Source organism: Pelmatolapia mariae, linkage group LG23, assembly GCF_036321145.2.
Source record: "Pelmatolapia mariae isolate MD_Pm_ZW linkage group LG23, Pm_UMD_F_2, whole genome shotgun sequence".
Classification (NCBI taxonomy): domain Eukaryota; kingdom Metazoa; phylum Chordata; class Actinopteri; order Cichliformes; family Cichlidae; genus Pelmatolapia; species Pelmatolapia mariae.
In genome coordinates, this window is record NC_086246.1 from 34,920,354 (window position 1) to 34,943,915 (window position 23,562).

Below are 23,562 nucleotides of genomic sequence, written 5' to 3' on the forward strand. Positions count from 1 at the left end.
GGGTTCAGTGAAGCCTGCAATCGCCCGATAGATCCCCTTTAGATTAATGGTAAATTAGGGTAATTCTAGCTTAAGCTCACCCCTGCCCAGTTGTTTTCTTTTTTCTTTTTTCTTTTTTGAATGTCTGTCATAACAGGTCTGGAGCAAAACAACATAATACCAATAGTAATAGTAACCATATGGGAATACTTATGTATAAGTATCAAAAATAGCAAATCCTGCAGTAATTTATTTCATTGTTATTCTTTAATGGAAAGGTTAACAATGAAATGGTACTTGTGCAAGTTTTGTGTTTCCTCTGGAATGCATGGGTCATCATTGTTTTTCTACATATGCAAACATGGAAAGCATCATCCTTCTTGCGATGTCAGTGCCAAATGCTCTGAACGACAACAATATGATGGCGTGTTATGAGTTTATTATCATGGGACATAATCAGCTCGTATAATAGAATTAATTAAAAATGACCTCTATAGATTATTTTCCTCAATCGCTATTTGGCAACAGTGTTACTGCTGTGCTTACTGCTGTGTACTGCTTATTGCTAACTGATAGTTGACCATTAAGAGCTAAACACCTGAACAAGAACCTTTGTCCTCATGCAAACAGTTGCATGGCAGATTTCAACCTTTCCAAAATAGGCCCATTGAATCCAGCCAGATATCATTTAATAGAGCCAAGAATACAAGGCAATTAACTGTAAATGAAAGGTAATTGATTTGCGGTGCCAAATGTACTGTAAAACAAGCCTGCTTTGTGTTGACAGCCTAATGAGGACAACATTGCATCGTTACTGGATATGTATGCGCGTTAGCTCGATAGGGGGAATCTGTTTAATTTAGTGTGTTTAGTGCCCAGTTGGTGGAAGGTTTAAAAGAGAGACTGCTCAGGTCACAAATTAATTTTGAAGCCAGATAGGGAACAGATGTATGGTGTAAACCTTTTGCTATGCTATGAGAAGAAGAAGTAATAATTTTCTGTTGATTAGATAAAATAAGAAAATAACTGATTTCTGATTTTTCTAATACCCGCAGCTGATATCTGCAATGCATAAACATGACCAGCAGCATCTGAGCATGTGACGCAACTCATTCCTGATCTTTAAGCTTGTGAAAAGAGCATGCAAAGGCTAGCAGCTTTAACTATTTAGAGAAGTATTTCATGGCTCTTCTTTCATCCATCCATGAGCTGTCTCAGTTTAATATGTGGTTTCAGTTTATCCCTAAATTACTTCCATTATTGTGGTATATGCTGAAGAAGGCACCGGTTATAACAGGGCAATTTCCCATCTGATTCTGGCTTTAAGGTGCAATCAGACAAGCCTCTGACTCTGCTCATTAAAATCAAAAACCTTGCCTGATTTTGACTCAAGGTCTTTGTGAATTTCTGATTTCCAGTGCTGCTGTTATTTTTAGATTGCTCCATGGAAGCCCTGTTCTGACCACTCACACTTGCAGTTTTATGAAAATTTATGATTGCACCACTTATTTTGCTCCAGCTAATACTGCAAAGGCTGCTGTTCCCAGCAAGGGCATCTGACATGCACGAGACTCCAGACAATGCACCGCAGTGTTTTATTGTGTTATATTTGTTACCGTGTCGATCCTGACAGCTGACCCATGGGGTCTATGCTTTGACATGTGATGTAAACTTGTGTTGCCATGCATTCATTTTATCTGTATTTTATACATGAGATCACCTTCAAATGTGATGTGGCTTATAAGAATGCGATTTGGTCCTTGTCACAAGCAGTCCAGTCCCGAAATGGCCCTTAAGGTGTAAATTGTTCATTTCACAGGTCTTGTTGAGACATTTACTCCGAGGTTTTGGTTCTCTTTTTTTTTTTTTTTTTTTTTGGTTCTCATCTTCAAACCACAACCTAGTGACTCCATATCATCTCTCTTTTTAGACTAATATTTTTTTGTGGACATTTGTATAGCTTAAACGTGATATTCTTTTTCACCCGTTGTTCCTGTTGTTTTTCTTTTTCTTTTTGTACATATCCGTCTAGACAAGAGTGCACTATCGCTGCCCCTGCTTTCCTCAGCCTCCGCTCTCAGAGACCATGCAGCTTTCTTCCAGTCAGAAACTATGCGGCCGGCAAATGACCCAAAAGAGCGTGACCCCTCCCACGTGCGGATGCTGAATGATGTACTCCGTGACCTGGAGAAGAGCTTCATCATCCCACAGACACCGCCTGGAGTGTACAGGTAGGAGAAGAGTTATTGCTTCAGAGTTGCAACATTGGTGTAGGGAGGTATAAGCATTCCATTTACCGTTAGCCAATGTACCCCCAGGTTACCGATGCTTTCAGTTTCAAAACCTGCAAGATTATGTTACATAATTAAATCTCCACAATCTTGAATATATTTTAATTAATTGTTTGACATTAGAAGTTTCATCCTATATCAATGTGGCTGTTTTCTCTGTGTTTTTATGGGTCACCAGTTCATTTCTTTGCCTTTTTATATTGTTAAAGTTTATTATTTATTCCACTTGGCATTAAAAGGTCTTAAATCTAAGCTAAGCAAACTTGGAGATGACTGGAACAACATTCTTCTCAGAAACCTTTTCCACCTTTGGCTCACTCACAGTTGCCTCCTCATCACCGATGGCACAGTTGGTCCTCCTACCTCCTTGTTAGCGTGGTTCAGTTTGCATGTTCTCACATACCTACTCAGCTCCCCAGATACAGCCAAGTCATTGCATTTGCTGTGCACTCCAGCATCACATAACATTTATCAATGATACTAGATGGCATTTTCTCATGAAAGAAAGTTGTGTGTGATAAAGTTTCCCTATTGATGAAGTCTTTGCAAACTGGAATTTTTGAATAGTTAGAAATATGCATATTTGTTGACTGGCAGTGTTCTTTCCTGCCTTTGTTCACAAAAAATGTCCTTGAGGTCTTTGTGTAGCATTTTTGCCAGCTGTTATCAGTCGACTCCACTAGTAGGAATATGTGGTTTGCACATTTGTTGGTTTACAAGATGATAAAAAAAACTGGCCCCGTTAAACACTGCTATAAGGCATTATTAGTGGTCAAAAATTCAACAGGGATGAAAATGAAGGAAACTACTTGAGCAAAGCTCATGTGACTAATACTCGAAACAAGTTTATTGTGTTCTATCCTGAAATGAAAGTGTGTTTCTTTTACACATCGTTTTCCAGAATCTGCCTCCCTGTTTGTCTGCATGTGCCTTCTGTCGCCCTCTTTTAGTTCTTGGAAGTTGGGTTTCTGCTGGATCGCCTGCATTTTTGATTTTTCCTTTGTTTTTTGTGAAAACTTTATGGCATGAGCAGAAATGTTGATTCTGTATTAACAAGTTAACTTTTTTATTAAAGATGATCAAGTGGGCAATCAAATGCTCTGCCCTCCATCACTGGTAAGTGTGCCAAATTGTGAACTCAATTAAACATAAGTGGTCATTAAAACCATAAAGTCCATATGACAGAGTGCATAAAATTCACACGCAGAACAAAAAAATATAGTGTACATATATTGTATTGACATCACTTTGGTACATCAAACCAAGGATGTCTAATTAAATTCCTGCCATTTTGACTCCTCTCATTGTGTCTCTTTTTTCTGTCTGGACTTTTAAGTTTTTGTCACTCCATTAGTTTATTTGTTTAAAAGTTTTTTTCCTCAACCACTAGCTAGCAACCACTATCATCACAGCACAAGGCATAATGAACACAGAAGTATGTTCACTACTAAGAGGCGTCGTTAAATCTAATCCACTCCAGTCCAATCTTTCGTTGCCATATCAACTCCTTTTTACATACCACATTTCGATGTCCCTATATAATAAAGAGGAAGGTAAACGAGCATCTGTGAATGTGTTCTGTATTTACTTTGTTTAGGAATCCCTCAGCAGATCTTATTTGTTCTCATTTGAATTTGTTCTCATTTGTTCTCACTTTGAATCACCTTGTTGTTGAATTGTGCTATATAAATAAACTTGCCTTGCCTTGCCTCATTTGATCAGTTTTGAATGATCTGAACTGGGGTTCATATGTGTAATAACATACGGAGAATGAGGCAGTCACATTGGATGGTATATATACCCTGGAGTTATTTAAATTCATGACTTCATTTGAAAAGGTCTTCTGGTGAGCTGTCATTAAACAGATAATTAGAGAGGCCTTTATTAAATGTCACCTGTTTAGCGTGCAGAACTCTTCATTGTGCGAGTGTGATCATGAGAAATATCCCAAAATTGTACACATTGATTGTAGTGGTTGCCCAGTGCAGCTGAATGAAAGTGGTTCAATCACTAGCTTATTCAGAAAATCCTGGCAGGCAAAGAACAAGCTTGTAGGTTACACCTGTTTGAACACAATGGCCTGTAGCCTGCATAGCAATGACTCATCTAAACAGTTCCCACTATGCCTGGGAAACATTTGGAACACGTGGCAACTCCGGAGGCCAAATCCAGGAATTCAAATTTGCTGATGAATAGAGCAGCGACAGTAAGGGATTACAGGAAAGATACTTTATCACGGATAGTCTAATCTCATTTCATTTTGTATAAGAGAGACCCTGTCAGCGTTTGTAATACTGTAACACACACAGGTTCTTCAAATTAGCATCCTTTTGCTTTGATACCTTTGTAAGTAAGTAAGTCATGACAGACTATGTTTATTCTCTGAACAGCTTCATGTTTCAGCTCCTGAAGCTGTTTACATGATCTTGTATTAACTACCTATTGACAGATTTTCAGTATTGGATTGTTTTTCAGCATTTTGGTCATAAAATTCTGATTTCTGTCTCTCCCAACATTTGATGTTATTGTTGGTGCTTCTTTAACTCTGGTAAGCATTAAATGTGGTTCTTTTTCTGAAGCTGGTAAGACTAATTTGTCCTCTGCAGCAGAAAACCTCTTATAGGAGCTGGTGCAGTTATAGAAACCACCAAATTACTTTTGGATTGGCTAACCTTAATGTCTTTTCTGTCGTAACGTACATTATGCTTTTGTTGTGTTTTGTTTTTTAAATAGCAGACAAAATGTTATGACATTAAAGAACTGTATATACTAACAAATCCTAACATAAGTAGTCTCAACAGAGCTTCACAATATTATAGAGGCAACCCAACAAACACCTTTGAGGAAGAACTTTGCAAAAGTGGGGAAAAAATTTCAACAGGACAAAAAAAAAGTAAAAGAAAAAGAAATGAAGTGAGGCCATGTACTTGGAGTGGTTAGGGTGAGAGAGAGGCCAGGAGACAACAGACAATAAAAAGTGAGCAGGTTGGTGGGGTCAGTAACTGCGGGTCAGAAAACATCTGCCACAGAGCCAAAGGTGCATGCAGAAATGTGCAGGGAGAGGGCAAAGTAGAACAAGTACAGTCTAGTGGAGGGAAAACAAAGTTCTCACTGATGATAGTCACATACAAAATATAAATATAAAGTAAAGAAGAGGATGTCAGTTTGCTGGATAACAACACCACCTCTGCAAAGCAAAATTAGTCTTAAACATTTTTACTAGGCAAGAAATTCAATGAATTAACTTTTGACAACTCTCACGTTTTAACTAAAAACGATTCCCTGTGACTCCTGGAAGCCATTTAAGGTGCTGTTCTTGTGAAAATTTTACTTACTATCCCATATGTGTTACTTCACTGTTTGGATTCCTTTTTCTTCTAAACTATAGAAGACTGTAGTAATGTATTTTTTTTCCATCCCTCTCATTCCAACCAGTTGGCCGAACTCAAACTTTTGTCCTCTTGAAGTCATAACTCAGTCTAAAATTAGAAGACACAAGGAGCACATAGGTGCCGGTACACTCATTAACACCCTTCTACTGGTGGTGGGATTTCCAATGCTCATCAAGGATAACTGCTCCGTAAACCGAGGGGGTTTTTTTGGTTTGTTTTTAGCGCTTTAAGGCCAGTATCTCTTTTTACATTAGCTTCACAAGTAGCTTCTGTATGAGTTGTAGGTTTGATTTTGTAGTTTTAGGTATAATAATTCTAACATTCAGAAAAGTTTATCCTCACTAACTTTTCGTCAATCCTCACAAGATTGGTTGTGCAGTGCAGGATAAAAATTGACTCGTGTACCCTATGCTATTTGTTTATTTATTCATCATGATCCAATACTGCAGTCGATAGAAGCTGAGGAGCTGAAGCTAGCTACGGATTCAAAAGTCCATTCAAATGGCCAAGAGACCTCTTTTAACTTCAAACCAAGCTCATCTTCATTTAGACCTCCTCTGATAATATGAAAGGAAACTACAATGTTGTATTAGAAACACACAAATGCATCATATAAACTGGACCACACATTTAAACAACTTCTTAATGAGGCACAAACCTTCTCCTGGAAAAGTTTGAATATAATAAATCTGAAAAGTATGTGAAGTCAACAAGTTCTTATAACTTCGCCAGTAGTGTTGGTACAAACCTGAATTTGAACTGCACAAGCCTCTTAATGCACAAGATAACATTACGGATAAATCATACAAGTACCTAACTTGGTACATACACTTTTTATAAAATTGAAAATCAAAATGATTGATTGATTTCCATGATTTATGTCAACAAAGCCAAGAAAATCGTTTTTCCTCCAATAAAATAAGTTAGACTTGTCTCCTTTAATGATCTTAGTATCAAATCATACATGTTTAACCATGGAGAAGTTGACTTTTGTTGGCTTGTTTCTTTGTTTGACTTATTTGAAAGCATGGGAGTAGGGTGTTTTGGTTCCATCAGGGTGCTGGGTCTTTTCACCCAGCATCCTGAGCTAATTGTGTATTATCTTGGTATCATGATGATTTAGATCCTGTTTAAACACAGTTTAGTCGTGTATTATATTCTGATATATTTGAGTTTTGTGGTTTGCCTTCATTATGATTTATTCCCTGAGGTTGTGTGTTTGTCTCACTCCCGTGTCGCCCATGTGAGTCTGTCGTGTCTTCAGTGTTAAGTTCACCTCCCCGTGTGTATGTGTATCTCTCTCGCCCCTCTGTGTGTTTTAGGTCTGCATCTTTATGTTTCCTGTTTTATTCTGACAGTCTCATGTTTCATGTTCAATGTGTTTAATTTTGTTTCCCCTGTGGCGTCATCTTCATTTGTATCAGCTGTGTTCCCCGTGTGTTTCCACTCCCCTCGTCTCCTCTCTGTGTATTTTGTGTGTCAGTTTTCAGGTTGTCTGTTATGCTCACGCCACGTCTCCAGGTTTCCTCGTATCCACCCCAGGTTTTCATGTTTAAAGTTGTCACATATATTTTCTAGTTTTCCCAGTTTAGCTTTAGTTTAGTGTCGAATTGTTTTGCCTCGCCCTTTGTTTTGTAGTCTTTATCAGCCACAATAAACGGCTCGCCCTTCGTTAAGATTCCTGTTTTGTCCACGTTTTGTTTGTCTGGATTTGGGTCCACTACTCTCCACTTCAAGTTCAGTTCAATTCAATGTTATTTATACAGCACCAAATCACAACAGCAGGCACTTTATATTGTAAGGTAGACCCTATAATACCACATCCAAATATATTCAAGTAATACTAGGAGTCCTGGATGGGCCCCTTACACCTCTCACTGGAGATGAGGAGAAGGTGGTTTGCATGACAGAGTCCGAAAGGGAGAGTGATGGAGAGCATAGATTTAAACCATGTGAAGCGGAGGCTGATTGGCTCACAGGTGGACGAGAAGATCATTGGACTAGGGTAATGATGTCAGTATTGAGATTGACAGTGTGGAAAACCAGTAGTCATGTAAAGAACAGAAAAGCAGCATAACAACCAAGAAAGCAGGAAGACCAGTGATTACAGATGTTCCTTATTGAAATTAGGCTAAGCTTCATTTAATAGTGATTAGTGATTAGACTAATGTTAGTTAAGAAGAGAAGTTAGTGAGGGAGGTTTGGTGTGTTGGCAAACTAGGATCCAGTATGGCGGTTTAAACTGATTCATGAACAAATTCATTTGTGACTTCTAGTATGTTCTGCACTGGCGCTATCCTGTGCTGCTCTTTCTAGATTAAACCAGCTGAGTTCACTAATATATAACCTTCATGAGTGACATAAAATCAATGTCATTTAATCTGTTTTCAAAAATATTTCAAAATATCAAAAAAATAATTAACATATCATGTACAGATCAAATCAAAATTATTTTTTTAAAAACCCAGAACATTGCATTTATAATATTATATCTATGTCTTAAATTTTAACTTGATCAAATTTCACTTGCTAAGCAGGCCTTACCTTTGAAAAGAATCTGTTTTCTTCAAATTTCTTGGGGAAAAAAAAACAGTTCCAGAGTTTGTTTGTGTGCAATTTGGCAAATAATCAGCTTATGTTTCTAATATTTCTTGAGCTGTTTGAAGTGTTGAAATTTGCACATTTGAAATTTTAAATTAATCTACACTTCTCAAAAAAATAAAGTAACTCAATTCTCTGTTATGCAGTTAAATGAAAAAGAAAGTTTTCATGGGTCTATGCAGTCCACTAGTACACCCGTACTGCTGCCTTAGGATTTAAGAAGGTAAGTACCAGCTATGTGCTTCTGATCAAATGCATCAGCAAATGTGACCACCTCTATAAAAGTAGAAGTTTTGACAGTTTGTTGGTCTAGGCTACTCAGGTGTTAGCACAATGCCACAAACCTCCCATGAGTGGACCTCCCAGAAAATTCACCCCAAGGTCAGACCGTGCTCTGAGAAATTGCACAAACCAACGAGCTAAATCTCAAATACTACTCAGCTCAACTGTCAAGAGGCGATGATGTGGGCTTGTTTTGTGGCCACAGGCATCTTGCAGTCACTGTGTGCACCATGAACTCCTCTGTAAACCAAAGTATCTGTTCAACAACTAAAGCTTAGCTGAAAATGGGTGACACAAAAGAACAAAGAAGTCAAGCACACCAGCAGTATGTTTAAAAAGAAAAGAATCAAAGTGTAGCAATGGGACAGATTAGATAAGTCCAGACCTTAAACCCAAAATGCTGTGGCAGGAACTTACATGACAGAGCTGTGCATAAATGAATCCAAACAAACCTGAATGAACTTGAAGTAACATTGTGGAGCAAAGGAGATCAAAATTCATCTTCAACCATGTGAGAGAGACTGATAACAGACATGGACCTACAGATGTTTGGATAATGGGGCTTACTTCCATGGACGGCACACAGTCCTGTGAAAACTTTCTTTTTCACAACTACTCCGACTGACATCTACTGAGAAGGAAAAAGGGATGTGTGCAGTGTGCACAGGGGAGGCTGTGGAATGACATTACTCTTTTAGTTATTGAGTGTCTCCATGCCATCAGCTGGAAGGAACAAAAGGCTGCAGCACATGAAAAATGAACTTACTTCGTATTTATTATGTATTAGATTTAATTACTTTTTAATTGCAGGTGCCGGAGCGCAATTCTGGGTCGCTTGCCGAAGCACCGGTTAAGAAGCTATCAAGGGACTGCAATGGTCACACTGATTAAATATTTTAGCCTTTTGTGAAATATAAAATCAGCTGTTCTGACAAGGTCAATATAACTAACCAACCAGACAGCAGTCGACACTGTCACTGTGGCCTTCCATCATAGTTGTGGTTCTGCTAGATGACAGAACACACGTGTAAGTAACCAGATCTGACAACAGATACAAATCAAACAAGCACGATAAGGATGTGACCTTTACCTAGTTTTCACCTAAATTAAATCAGCCCGAGCTTTTATTGGTATCTTCCTTCAGAGAGCATTTGAACATATCATCTTGAAAACTGTGGATCCTAGACTCCCAACACACAGACAGACACACAAAGAAAAGGAACCGATTGCATATTCCTCCCTTCAGGGGGAGAATATACAGATGATCTAAAGCTTTTGATTACACCCCTACTTTGGACCTTTGACTAGTGATCTCATTGTAAAGCAGGTTCAAGAAGAGAAGACAACAAAAAGCTACAAATTTAGAATACCATCCAAGAAGAATATACATACAAGTAACCCTCACACTAATAATTTTACACAGTCTCTAAATCACATGCAGTTCCTCATTTGGGCAGGCATGATTTAAATCCCCATTAGCCATGTATCTTGGATTGAGTGGATCCACTTCTTTTTCAAGTTCTTATACATATGGAGCAGAACAGCAATAATGCAACATAAAACTTGCTTCACAGTATTTCACACATATTTATTCCTTCTGACAAAAAAAGTGAAAAGGGGAATAATTTACACTCCACAGTGTTTGATTTTCCTTTTTTCCCCCCTTTTTTTCCCAGGCGGCAGCTTTTCAGGGCAGAGCAGCAGTAATTCATTGGCTCTGCTCAGTGCATGTGCAAGAAAGTGAGCGCTCCTAGATTAATTGATGAATTTATTTTAGTCAAACTGTCCAGCTTAAGAATAAACACAATGAATCATATCAAATTACATTTACTTGGAGACAGCTGACCTTGACTGATAGTGAGGACTTTTCTCGCCAACTATATTTCTGTCTCATAACAGTAACACCTCAGTGATGTTTGATTTTAGCATCCGCACAGTGTCTGGGGTGTACACTGTCTCCCCCCCGACACCTCTTTAGCTGTCTACTTTTCCACTAGATTCCAACAGAATAAATGGCTTCTGCTGTTCAGTGTTATTCACAGTTTATGGCAGTAATAGACATGTTAATTGTTCTAGACTGCCATTAGCATCCAAGCTAAAATTAGCTGCTCCATCATGCCTGGAAAGCATTAAGGCTTAATAGCACTCATTTATAAAGGAAGTTACCATTCACTCACAGGACTAAGACTATTAGTCTAAGAGTGCTAAACAGTCTTTAAAATGTTTACTTTGACAACATGAGGTGCATTATATGCAACCGAAACACATAATTAGGACATTTTGTCTGCTCAGTGAGGCAGTAATGCTAACTAAGTCTTAAAAATGTCTGTCATTTGTTTGTATGATAGTGTTGCTTTCACATAGAAAGATGGAATAAGCATTAAATTGCCATTGAATTCCATACACTGTGTTTCTGCTATAAAATATCATTTGAGAATTTGGGAAGTTAGTGCAGCCTTATGTCGTCTCAGTTCAAAAATGAACTTGGTCTTGAAACAGGAAAGAAATCCAGGATAATGATTAGCCCTGGCAAAGAGGGTGGTCCTATGTGTGGTTTATACTTATGTTCAACTCTAGGCATAAATTTTAATCCAACTGATAATCCAACTAATTTGCAACTGCAACTGCTACTTTGTAGCAGAATGCTGCTGTGTATGCATCACAAAAAATTCCCCAAACACAGCTCTACCACACTAACACAACACGCATCTTAACATTTGCTTAATATTTCTGTTCTTAGACTATAATTTTTAAGGGAAGGAAGTGTATCATGATGGTCTAGACTTTATGACTCACTGTAATGATTCTTTGCTCCACCTAAATGTGTCCACCATGATGACTGGAGCTCACACTCAGCGGTTGCAGAGGTACAATTATTTAGATATTACCCTCGATAATAAACTTCAGTGTGAATTACATGTTGATGCTTGAGCTAAACATTCCAAAGACCAATACCTTTTTCATTATTCTGAGATGAGGTAATTATTTTACAGAACTGTCCTTGAATCTGAGACTCTTTTGTTTGGTTGTGTAGGTTGCTGCTGTACAAATAGCCAATAACGTTGCATGGTTTGGAAATTTAACAACTGGCCTGTAAGTGTTCTTAAAATATACTAGTATCTTAAAATACTCAAAATAGGCCTCAAAAGGAGAAAAACTGTGTGGACATTTAAAAAAAGGCAGGTCCTTCTGAATTTAATGCCATATTAGAGAATCTGAACCATCTAGCCTGTAGATAATTTGCAATAGTGACTTTAGATTTTGCTTTCGAGACACTTACATGGATAAACTAATGGAGTCCATCTGTCATTCATTCTATTGCTTTTACTATGCTCATGGAAAGCACTTTGGATAACACTTTAACTGTGCTTCTTGTAATACTCTTTTCTCTCTAATCTGTATTGCACTTTGTTTTTGTGTGTGTGTGTGTGTGTGTGTGTGTGTGTGTGTGTGTGTGTGTGTGTGTGTGTGTGTGTGTGTGTGTGTGTGTGTGTGTGTTTTACACAAACTCCTGTGTAAGAACAAACGTCCCCTATAGTCATAAAATTAGGACAATCGTAAACCATGAAGCTTAAGTCAATAACGTCTACAATAACTGCATTATGAAAATACTTACATACTGAGATGCTGGAGAATTGATGCACAGGTTAACTCTGTTCATTCTGTTCACTTTGCTGTTCATTCTTAAAGCACTTGTAATGTCTTTTCTATTAACATGTAGGATAATGACACCTGGCTCCTTGTTTACAGAAGTGAACACACAGCAGCTGATAATGAACATAAATGTGCGCACACTATCACTGGGAGGTCTGTGAAGTCCTGCAGCCTTAAACTCAAAGTGTGCGTTTGTCTCTTGCAACCGCCCAAGCAAAAATACTGAACTTTATATTTGGTGTGATGTTTTTTTTTGTTTGGGTTGTAGAGAAAATGATTCCACCTCTTCTGATTAAATTACTACAAGGATCACCAGCGGCAGTGAAAGGCATGTAATACCAAAGAGGAAAATCTGTTCCAGTAACACAAGGTTTAATCAATATAAAAAAGCGTAATGTGAGGAAAACCAACATGTACAGTACAGCTTATAGTCTCAACATTAAAAGGAGAAAATGTCTTTTTTTGAAGAAATTAAAAAAAAATCAGAATAAAAGAAATTTGGGATTTAGCCTTTTGGAATTTCCTGGTTTTGCTGTATTATTATTGCAACACAGTCTCAGGGCAGATTGTGATCATGGACACATGGACGTAGCTTCTGGATCTGAAAAATTAAACCAGTGCATAGGAGCCTAAAAACGTGTATTCCATATGAAGGCCGCAAGATGCTGCAAAAAGACTTTCAGTCCCAAGTCTAGAGAAAAACAGCTTTCTGACGTCTCCTCTGGGAAAACTTTCCTGCTCAGTTTATGGGCTCAGTCACTTCTTTTTGGTTATCCTAAATAAATAATTAAGTCTGTTTTGTTATGCTATTTTTCATTAATGGGAGTTATCTGGCTAATTTATTGTTGATCAAAAGTCAATAGCAGCTCAGCCATGATAGCCCATGCCATGAAGCTGCCAGTGTACGGCCTTTGTGCTGTGGTTTGGAACTCTGATTCAGTAGAGTGGTGGCAAATTTTATGCCAATGTCCCTCAGAACTGGGCAAGCCCACTCTGTCAAACACTTCTGCCTCCTTGGATGTGTCATCACTTACAGTCGATCAAAGAATATCTAAGAGGGGAATGAGCTTTTTAGAACGGCTCACACACTGTAAAAAGAACCAACTTAATTGAATTATTTCAAGTGGTAACACCTAATTTAATTAAGTTCTTTGAAATGAAGTTAATACATAGAGTAACACAACTGATTTATCTAATGTATTAACTTCATTTCAAAGAACTTAATTAAATTAGGTGTTACCACTTGAAATAATTCAATTAAGTTGGTTCTTTTTTCAGTGCAGTTTCTCAAATGTTTGTAAAGTAAAACTGTATGGCTACTGTAGATGCTTGATTTTATACACCTGTGGCAATGTGCTGTGCTTACAATATTATACATTAAGTGAAATAAAACTAATCATAATACCATTGTGGAGGAACTCAGAGGCAAAACAACTGGAAAAGTCTCATTAAAATAACTCAAGTGTGATGTGAACTAAAAACTGGGCGCAAAGATGTGTGTCAGATATTCATTGGCTCTGCTGGTGAAATTGAATCTTAAGAGCTTTTGGGAGAGTATTTATCTTTACTAATGAACATGATGAACAAGTCAACACTTGGAATATCCTTTTAATTCTGTGAGCAGTCTTAAGATGCTTTCAATGTTTAAGCCAAAAAGTACATTCCAGGTAAAACCCTTACATGATGTTTTAACTTTGGGAAAACGTGTTGAGTTATGCGTAGGACAACTTTGACTCCTTCTAACGGCATCGGCAATGGTAGGGGTGAAACATCAGTCGAGTCCAGTCAAACTTCCTCTTTTCATTCACTCATGTTACATTTATATCCCAGGTGTTGATTTAAGTAGAATTTATCTGAGGCACTACATGCAGCAACCCCCACTGACTGGCCGATTAAACCAACTGCAAAGCATCAGACTTGGGTGGAACTGTAACTGATTGATGTTGGCTTTAAAGTTTATTTTGACTGTAATATCACTGGGACACGAAAGGAGGTGGAGGTACTAACTGTGATTAAGGATTATATGAATCACTCAGACCTCGAATTCCTCCAGAGAAGGAAAGACATTTCCACTCCCTCCCTTCCACAGCCACTCATGGGGTACAGTAGATTGAAAAGAAAAGGCCTGCAGCTCATATAAACATAAAGCTGCAATGTTGATATTAAAACATCAAACTCAGGACACAAATCTAAAGTTAGTGCAGGGCAATCTCCACACATCATATGCACAATTATTTTAACTTCTCTGCCAATTTAACTTCTGTCACTGCATTAGAGAATGCTTCCAAATAACAAGACAAAACAAAAAAGTATGATAACTAAAAATTAAATAACACATCTCATGCATAAATACATTATTAATATAATCATTTTTTATTACTACATTTTATATTGTTGGGTTTTGTTTTTTCTTTTTTCTTTTTTTAACTTTTCAATTTCAACAAATCTACAATTTTTGCAGCATGCAGAACTTCCTGATTTTGGCTTTCTGCTTAATGCAGTATACTCCCCCCACAGACTGAGTAGCACATGAACTATCATTGCCATCTACCATACATATTTGCACTTTTTTTTTGGCAATAAAAATCCACTTAGTTTATTAAGAAAGTATCACAACAAAAGTAACTTCATTGTGCTTTATATTTTAAAGTAATCCCTCAACATTAAAGATAAAAGCTCAAAGACCTCTATGAGCAAGCGTTTGGAGACAAAGAATTAGAAAAAAGACCTTTAGTCTCATGAGGGTGACCATCTGCCTGGATCCGTAGGGGTAAGGGGAAAGGGGAAAGGGAAAAGAGGAAAGCACAAGAACTGACATACAACAAAGAGGAGAAAAAAAACAAACTATGAGAGATAATAATACAAAGTTAATATAATATGCACTAATGGAATATAAGTATGTAAAGTGCAAAAGAGAGGAGAGACAAAGTATATCATTAGAGGGCCTCCAACAGCCTGAGCCTATAGCAGTATGATCACGGATGGCTCAGGGTAATCTGATCCAGCCCTAACTAAACTCTATCACAAAGGAATGGTTTTATTTCTAATCTTAAAAGTAGGGAGGTTGTAATTGACTTGAAAGGATAGTTTTGTTCAGTAGTAGAGTAGTTATTGCTGGCCAGATTTGCATACTATCTAAGTCACTGCCAAATATTTTGACACTTACTCCAAACAGTTTGTTGTGACAATGGATATTGCAATATATCAAAGTGTCTCACATGCAGCAGCCAAATTTTACATTTTGATATTCCATGTATCATATATTCTATGACCCTATTATACCTTTGTAAATATTGCACCTAACCATCCTTAACTTGGAGGAGAAGCGTCACTGGTGTCATATAGTGGTTTTATGTTGTAGAGCAGATACAGAATCTTCATAGCACTCTGACTTTGAGTCTAAATTGTGTACTGAAGGTCAATGCTCCTTCACACCCTGCAGCCCACGACCTGTGTCTTAACACATGAAGAATCACTCCATTTACTTTTTGAGACTGGCAGTTCAGCCACTTTAAGAGAAATCAATGTACTTGAGCCCCGAGGAGCGCAACACTCTGCAGTCACTGCCTTTCTGACCTACAAATGAGTATTCTGCTACCCTCAAAGGCTCATCTCTATTTATATACATGCTTTGCTTTAGGTGTGTGGCAGTGAGTAGCAAATGTGACAAAAACACAAAGAGATACAGAATGCAATTGTTTAAGGACAGTATTTTGTGTTTTATAGTACGCTAATGAATTTCATTTGACAAAACGTTTGATAATTCTGTTATTCTCGTGACTTCTCGCAAAAAATGCAAAAACATGACATGCAAAATGGGCCGGCCTAAAGTGTCATCTTGTTATACACAGATCCATGATATCACATGAGGTAGCGCTCTGTGGTGTTGATGGCAATGAGCTTTTCTGTTCCCAGGGAATCTCTTTCATCTTTCCCAACAAATCAAACAAAAACCCTGTGCCAAGTATAAAACAACATTATGTTATTATGTTTACTCTGTGTGTCCCTATAAAGACTTATGAAAATATATGAAAAAAATATGAGCTGTCAGCACAATGAGTGCTCCATTTCATTGTTACTGTTCAACACAGATGTTCAAAATCCAGTACATCTGGCAGTCATCTAGAATTAATAGAACATTACATTATGTATGTAACTAGCATTTGGAGTTTTAATGGGCTTGCTCCCACTTTTACCAAATTTATATCCATGTTAAAAAGATTTTATGCCTTTAACTAAACCGGAATTACTTGAAAGACTAACTCACAGAACGCCTCTTTCCTGCCTGTCTTTTTCAGTTTTTAATTTATTGTAAAAAGGTTTAGGTTTTGATGGCTGTTGCTTTTATTATTATTATTATTATTATTTCTTTTTGCATTTTGAAAAATACAAATATGAAATGTGCTTCACAAATAAAACTGCCATACTGGATAAATGTAATCATTAATTTAATTGAACTGTGCTGTCATGCTACATTCTGCTATTATGAACTTAGATGTAACTTCAGATAAACTAAAGGTGCACATAGCAGCATTTCAGACGTCTTCTCCATAAAACACCTGAAGATATCACATGACTATTCATGCACACGTTTTCATGTTAAATGCATAAATGCACAACAGCTGCTCCTCTATAGAGAATGAGCTCAGCAGCCCCTGTAACTTTTTATTCATGTTTAATTAACCACTGATGGTGAATGTTGATGTTTCTGTTGTCTTCCTGAATCGGAGAAAAAGAAGTGACTGATTTGACTCAGTGAATATGGTTGTCTGCACCAAAGTTCCCAAAGTTATTGCCTACCACTGAGCTTTAGACTGGGTAGGCCTGGTCCTAAAATGGATTAGTATGGATGTTAGATATATACATTTTAAAACATGCCTGAGGTATTTAGTGACACTCTCTTCTCTTTATGTCCTTCAACAGGAATCTGTTATACAGCCTTCCAGGAAAGACTCCTCAGTTTTCCATCTTGAAGTTCCCTCAGGAAGCTGTCCTGCCTTGCAACATCCCCAGCAAAGCAATCAAACACAACTCCGCAAACAAAGAAGTACTTTTCCACAGCGCCACAAACCAGTCTCTGTCTCTCATCCTCAGGGCCATCCAGTCAGCTGAGAGGCTTGTGTGTTTTGGTTTGGACTTGTTTGAAAATTATTCAAGTGAATGAGGATTTTTGCTGAAACGGACGTAACTGGCACATATTAAATTAATTAAGTTTAATTCAATGCAAATAGCAGAAGACAGCTGATCTTCTAACCAATCTTACCCATCATACTATAGTCCTGAAAAAGGTTTAAAGTTATAGGAAATCCACCTATTGAAAAAAAAACAAAGACACTGGAGCTGCCATTCCATAGTATCACCAGTCTATAATGTGTAAAGTATAAAGGTGTTCACTTCCACACCTCTCCAGTAATTAGTGTCAAACAAATGACAGCGATATGCAGTTCATATTGTAGAGAGACATCTCAGAGACTTGATTGATGAATGTATTGAAACAAATTTAACACACAATAGGGCTTATGCATGCATATGATGCTTAGACGGTGAGGTTCTTTAAATTGCAATAAATTCTCTTCCAGTGAACATAATAAACAGCATTAGTACTTTCTTAGTACTTTACACCAGGTATGTAATTTGTGCCTGAAAAGTTTTCATCAGGAGCAAATCCCCACACAAGATTACTTTAGAAATCATTTTTTCAAGTAAAAATATTCTGTCTTTAGAGCTGTAGATACAGTACTGAAAGCTGTTGTAAAGCCAGTGGGCAAAAATGGTCTGGGTCAGGGTAACTTTGACAACCTTGAAATCTTGTTTATACTAGAAAACAGTTAACTTTGTACCCACTGCAAGCACAATTGCTGGGACAACAAAATTTGGGAAAGCTGCTCCCTAAAATGTTCCAGATCCGATTTTTCATTTGGTGTCAAACCAAATACTAGCTGCCCAACCAAATGGCTAGTTTGCTTAGTTAATTAAAAAGCAGCCAATATTTTTTAGCTAATTCAGAGGCCTTTTTCTGTTTTATTAATAAATATTATAAGAATTCATAATAATTAATTGAATGTAATCTAGATTTTGCCTCAGGATGCAAACAGTTTATGAATTAAGTTTTTGCTTTTGGGCAGGGGAATGCAACGTTAGCATTAGCAAAGTTAGATGCAAATTGTAATATTCTTATACTCAGCTCTCTGTGTGGCTTCATGTAGCAAAAAGCCATTCTAGTATCAGCCTACCCAACAATCACCCTTTTGCTGTCACTGTAAGCAATGGTATGTTACTGTAAGGTCTGCTGCATTTGATGAAGCGCATCAACACAACTCAACTTGACACAATAACACAAATAAAATCAGCTATTCTACAATTTCCATGTTGTAGCATAGTCAACAAAAATCATCTTAAAGGTAGCTGTTTTAAATATGTCTTCATAGATGACTATGTGCAATGCCACTAATTTCTCCTGCTGATAAAACCAATACAGCTCCTCAGTGTCAGGTGAAAAGAAGCGGTTGTGTAATCCTTATTTTGAAGTATGAATGGTGGCTTAAAGCTGGAACTGGCTGTGTCATGCAAACGCCATATGTGAAAGACAAGTAAGAGAAATGCAAGATTAGAAGAGGGGCAATCAATAGACTAACACAGTCAACGTTAGTGTAAAAGGCATTTTTAATCAGCTGAATCAGATATCCTGTTTGGCTACTCAGAAAACCAGTCCAGTGTAGTATTGCTGACAATCTCAGTGTCTACATCAGGTTGGAAAATAAGTGAAATATTTTAGCATACATTCATTTAGTTTTAAAGCAGAATGAGCCGCAGCACACACTGTAATGGCAGCTGGATGAATGTTTACAACCATTATGCCCTGTTTGACAGTTGCTTTCTATCTCCATTTGTCATTTATCCCATTTTCTCAGTGTGTGCACAACATACTGCAAACTCCTAGTGTTCTAAGTGACAACAGTCCTCTGTCTCTTTATTCTTCACACATTCTCTCACTCATTATTATCACAATCAAGCAATCTCTCTCATTCTGCATCAGTTTGCTCTCACGACAAGACACTTCTGAGTCTAAGGCTGATGTGCTCTTTTTAACAGCCTGCACATGCATGGATGGAGAGCTGAGCAATAAATCTCTTTTTTTCATTACCGTTTTTAATTAATATCATGAAATTGTTTGGGAAACAAGAAGAGGGTTGTTGTGAGCAAGAGCAATAGTATATCCTGGTTTGTGGTTTTTAAGCTGGAACCAATCTAAAGCTGTGAATGACAGATCAACAGCTCAATAATCCTTGAAATAACAAGAATCATGAGATATAAATAATAGAAAAATAACTGGTTTCAGGTTTTTTGTAGTTAGGCATGATGTTTGTAATAGTGGTGTCTGTGATTAAAGCAATGGGAAAAAGATAACAATTTTATACGTTATATTTCTTATCTTGACTTATTTATATTAGTTTGAATGTGATAGACTTTTGTAGCATAATTAAGGGGTGGGAGGGTAATGGATGGGCTTAGATTTTACATCTTGTAATTTCTTATTAAATTAGAGATTTGTAGAGATTACACACTTATAAAATGTTCTGAGAAATAATTAAGCATCTGGAGAGATACCAACAGCGTTGACTACAATTGTTTTTCTTCCCCAGATAATCTGTCTGCTCTCTCATGTGTTTTAGTGTTTTTGCATTAATTGCGATGCACTCAAATAGTTGAATTTCAACCTTTCAAATATCGTGCTTTTTTTTTATTATTTCCTCTCAATTTCTAGAAAATATTTGATACACAAAATTTTTGTAAGCTAAACTGATCATTTCTACATATGTTACTATCCAGTTTGTAAATAACCAGAAATGCAATACTGATTTGATAAGAAAAAAAACAGTAAAACTCTTCAGGGATCAAAAAGTATAAATGTCGAATGCTTTAAATAATGTGCCTTTTATCAGAGGAGAAAATGCTTTAATTTATTTAAATGGCATACCAAAAACTTTAATTGACTGACCGTGGAATCTCATCAATAAGTTATTGATGTGGCATTAATATATCTGATTATCACGATCGTTTATTGGAGTAGCATTACACTGCATTTTGACTATATGCAAAACAAGTTTTAGTGGTGATGTAATTGTTTAAAAGTAAACACAGAAAACCCATTCAGCCTGTAGCTAGCTTAGCTATAGATTATGGATTGGCTGCTTGTGGTAAACAGACTGGACCAATAGCTGTAACTGTAACAACTGTTGAATTTTTAAGTTAAATCCAACTTTTGAAAACTGATTGTTGTTACTAAGATTTTTATTTTTTTAACTAGCTTGCTGTTTTAGCTAGTTAACAGATATGATAATACATATGTCATATAATTAATCAGAAATTCAGTCAATACAAATGGCTAAAGGTTTTAAACTATCATGCATGCTGTGCATTACATACAAACCAGGCACATCAGTGGACTACCAATACAATAAGCATGTTATGCCTGCTCCGGTTCAGGTCTTTATTTTGAATATTTAAAAGACGTATCTTCCCTTTTTTAAAAAGAGTTGCGTTGTTGTTTGATTAGTCTTTGTACACTTTGTAAAGTAAATGTATTGTCTGTTGTGTATTGTCCATGCGTGAGACATACTGATCCTGTCACTGTGTCACAGACTTAACATACAGTAAGCAGACTACAGTCCTAGATGGACAGAAAGTAGGTCTCACCTTAAAAGCTGAGCTCTATGCATGACCGACACCGATATTATTGAGTGATACTATACATTATTTAATTAAACTGTAAATTACCTAATTATCTACCACATACAGTTAATCCAATTTCTGACAAACTAAAAGGTCATTTTGATTCCATTTGGTCTGATGGGTCACAGTATGGCCAGTCTGCTTCACAGCATATGCTTTCATCTTTTTTGGTTTTGGTTTATACAGTAATTGCATGAGCCTTGCAGAGTGTCATCATTACTTCACAATTTTGTACATGGATTATTGTTTTTGGCTATTGCTATTGGCTGTTAATATATTGTACATAAACGACCAGAGGTTCACCAACTTTTTTTTTAAATGAAAAGGTTACTGGCATGACAAGATAATAGGGGTATGAGGATAAAATATCACGTAAACATGATTATTGCAGTACAAATTGCACAATTGCACAAACACAGATTCACCCTACCTCTTAAGAGGTCTCAACCCACAGGTTTAAAAATACTTGACCTGGCTGAACTGTGAGCTGTCTACTGTGTACAGTATTTATTTGAAATTTTGGACAGTTAGGCTAAACTGATATGCAATGTGAAATATATATTTTTAATAAAATTAGACAATACTGGAAACTGCTGTATTGTGGAATTTGCACAAAATCTGAATGTTCTGTTTTCTAATTCTCAACATTTGCATTCTGCAATTATTAATCACACTGTGTTGTTATTGTTTTTCTTAATTGTACATTTAAAATGGCCTGGTTTCTTATGCATGACATATTAACACTAACCCGCTTATGCAGGTTGTTGGCATGGATTTTTTGTCCTCTTCACTATGTAAAGTCGTGTTAAATTTTCAATGCAATAAAAACTGTTTTAAACTTCTGCCTTCATTTCTGCAACTGTAAACTTACATGTGCCATTATGTTTTCAACATTTGGAATAATGTTAGAGTTGTAGCTAAGTTAGTCACTTTAATTCCAAATTAGGGGGACAATAGAGTTAAGGTTAGGTTATCTCTGTTCATGAAACTGTCACATATAAAAAATACTCACACCGGAAAACTTATGAAAGTAGAACTGCAATTCTGAAATACATGTAGGAATATGTGCTTGTTTAGAATATGGCTAAATAGTTAAAACACAACCAAAAATGTAGCTCTATTATTAAGAGTGATTATTAAGATGAAAGCAAACTAAATTAGGGAAAGTAGTATGGTTGGATAAGGAATAAACTGAATAAATGAAAAGAAACACTTGAAGGTCAATACACTTTTTTGTCAACTATTATTTGCCTGCAAAATGAGTGTGAAAATAAAGCTGTCAGTTCATCAATCAATCTGTATTCCTAGCCTGACCTATGGCCACAAGCTATATGTAGTGAAGAGGAGAAATTAGCTTCCTGTGATAGAGGAGCTCAAAGACATAGTGAGGAGTTTAATCATTCAGAAAGGGTTCAGAGTAGAGTTGCTATTCCTCCGCATTGCAAGAAGTCAGTTGAGTTGGTCATTATGCCTCCTTGACACCTAATATGTGTGTTTGGGGCATGTCCAACTGGCAGCAGGCCCTGGGGCAAACACAGGATATGTTAAAGAGAGATTATGTCTCTCAGCAATGCTTTGGTATACTCTCTGAAGAGCTGGAGGGTGGAGGGGTTACTGGAGAGTGGGCAAAAACAGATTTTAACATTTTGGGTGCCTGCTCACATCCACCCAGGTCAGTGTCACCTGTGAAACAGAGTTTTAACTTTTTTATGTGCATAGGGTACACTGATATGAATTCCTAACTTTACCAACACAACACTCGCTTTCAAGGTTCCCCTTGCTTCTGATAGGTTCGGGTTAGGAGAAGCTGGGTTATGGGTGTTGTTATTATTATTAATGTACATGGATTTCAGAAGCTTTTATTGTTATATTGGTATTTGGCTTTCCACTGTCAGAGCTCTCAGAACTCGCCTGAGAGATGAAACTTGTTTACAAACTTAAATAAGTCCATGTACCTTCTTTGTTCAAGCTATTAAGGCAACGGACATGCTGGCTTTCCATCCTTAGCTCTACTCCATGTTGAGCTATATGGAGTTGACCTACAACTCATTTCTTTCAGCATGATGCTCCAATGCTGTAAACAGCTTGTGCTGTAAGGGAGTTTTTAGTCTTCAAGCAGCCACAAATGTTGGGTGTGGTTGAGGTCAGACAACTTTTGGGTGAACGTCCATGACAGTCAGCAGTTCTTCGGCTTCGTGTAAGAGAGAGCTCTAATGTGTACTTGGCTGATTATCATGCTGCAGTACGGATCTTTCTACACAAAGATGAAAAGGTGTAGCGTGTTCCTGTTAAGAGCATGCTAAAGCAACAGGAGTTGTTACAACACCAGGAAGAAATGCTGGCCAATCAAAAGCTCACAAACAATAACAAAGAGCACATTCTGATGTCAAAAAATTTGATAAAGATGCCCACCTTACAAGACAAAACCTCTGTTTTCCTTTTCTGCAAATCTTCACCCTAACAGGGCTTTTCCGAAGGCTCAGTTTGTCCATCTCCATATAGACAAAAGGCCAAAATGCATAGAAAAAGCTACGTTATGTCCCAAGATACACATGTAAGTGTGGACGTAGCCTAAGCCAGATGCCCAAACAATCTCATCTGGTTCCTTTTGATGTGGAGGAGCAGCATTA

General features: G+C 37.1%; 1 protein-coding gene across 1 annotated transcript in view; it reads left to right on the forward strand.

Annotated features, from left to right (window-relative positions):
- The window catches only part of LOC134621242 (inactive N-acetylated-alpha-linked acidic dipeptidase-like protein 2), a 272,732-nt gene extending 255,369 nt beyond the window's left edge, over nt 1-17,363 (forward strand). Inside the window, exons 14-15 of the mRNA XM_063467671.1 lie at nt 2,012-2,210; nt 17,123-17,363. Coding sequence (XP_063323741.1) covers nt 2,012-2,210; nt 17,123-17,363 — 440 coding nt within the window. The remainder of the gene's footprint in view (nt 1-2,011; nt 2,211-17,122) is intronic.
- The last annotated feature ends 6,199 nt before the right edge of the window (nt 17,364-23,562 follow it).